Source organism: Corvus brachyrhynchos, unplaced genomic scaffold (assembly GCF_000691975.1).
Source record: "Corvus brachyrhynchos isolate BGI_N302 unplaced genomic scaffold, ASM69197v1 scaffold437, whole genome shotgun sequence".
Taxonomy (NCBI): domain Eukaryota; kingdom Metazoa; phylum Chordata; class Aves; order Passeriformes; family Corvidae; genus Corvus; species Corvus brachyrhynchos.
This window is the reverse complement of record NW_008238962.1, coordinates 57,291-58,894: the sequence shown is the minus strand read 5'-3', so window position 1 is coordinate 58,894 and position 1,604 is coordinate 57,291. Positions and strand designations below refer to the sequence as shown.

Genomic DNA, 1,604 nt, shown 5'->3' with positions numbered 1-1,604 from the left:
AATGCCGACAGGAAGGAAAAGCGGGATCGCCGTGGAATTCCTGGAATTCTCCTTCCATTTCCGCGCCTACGGAGATCTCAGCTGCCGGGAATTGGATTCCGTGGGGGAATTCCTGCACGGCCGCGTGGTTTCCCGGGAAAAGGCGGCGCTGCGGCAGCTCCGCTGCTGCTTCCGCGCCTTCCGAAGGTGAGGAAACGAATGCCGATCAAATTCCCACAAAATCCCAATAAAATCCCATCCAATTCCCATCAAATCCTGATCAAATTCCCACAAAATCCCGATCAAATTCCCACGAAATCCTGTTCAAATTCCCACGAAATCCTGATCGAATTCCCACGAAATCCTGATCGAATTCCCGTAAAATCCCAATCAAATCCCATAAAATTCCCATCAAGTCCCAATCAAATTCCCGTAAAATCCTGATAAAATCCCGATCAAATTCCCCTAAAATCTCGATCAAATTCCCATAAAATCCTGATAGAATTCCCATCAAATCCCGATCAAATTCCCCTAAAATCCCAATAAAATCCAAATAAAGTCCTGATCAAATTCCCGTAAAATCCTGATAAAATTCCCCTAAAATCCCGATCAAATTCCCATAGAATCCCGATCAAATTCCCCTAAAATCCTGATCAAATCCCATAAAATTCCCATGAAATCCCAATAAAATTCCCCTAAAATCCTGATCAAATTCCCATCAAGTCCCAATCAAATTCCCCTAAAATCCTGATCAAATTCCCCTAAAATCCTGATCAAATCCCATAAAATTCCCATCAAATCCCAATCAAATTCCCCCAAAAATCCCGATCAAATTCCCATCCAATCCCGATAAAATCCCCATCAAATCCTGATAAAATTCCCCTGAAATCCCAATAAAATTCCCCTAAAATCCCCATCAAATACCCCTAAAATACCAATAAAATCCCAATAAAATCCCATAAAATTCCCATAAAATCCTGATCAAATTCCTCTAAAATCCTGATCAAATTCCCCTAAAATCCCAATAAAATTCCCATCAAATCTCGATCAAATTCTCCTAAAATCCCACCCAATAAAATCCTGGTAAAGTTCCAATAAAATCCTGAAAACATTCCAATAAAATCCCATAAAATTCCCCTAAAATCCTGATAAAATCCCAATAAAATCCCGATCAAATTCCCATCAAATCCCAATCAAATTCCCATCAAGTCCCAATAAAATTCCCATCTAATCCCGATCAAATTCTCCTAACATCCCAATAAAATCCCAATAAAATTTCCATAATATCCTGATAAAATCCCAATCAAATCCCAATAACATCCTGAAAACCTCCCAATAAAATCCCAATAAAATTGCCATATAATCACAATAAAATCCAAAAAAAATCCCGTTAAAATTTCCATCAAATCCCCAAAAAAAATCCCAAAAAAATCCCAATAAAATCCCAAAAAAATTCCCAAAAAATCCCAATCAAATCCAAAAAAAATCCCGATAAAATCACAAAAAAAAAAAATCCAATGAAATCACCAAAAAAATCACATAAAGTGAATCTCTATAAAGTTGCCATCAAATCCCCAAAACATCCCCAAAAAATCCAAAAAGTCCTATAAAATCCTGATAAAATC

The 1,604-nt window shown here is 37.5% G+C and overlaps 1 protein-coding gene across 1 annotated transcript in view; it reads left to right on the top strand.

The window, feature by feature from the left end:
• Positions 1-1,604, top strand: part of RECQL4 (RecQ like helicase 4) — a gene marked incomplete at its 5' end in the record, with an annotated part of 26,040 nt that overhangs the window by 22,110 nt on the left and 2,326 nt on the right. The window contains 1 exon segment of the mRNA XM_017738649.1: positions 3-186. Within this exon segment, the coding sequence (XP_017594138.1) occupies positions 3-186 (184 nt within the window).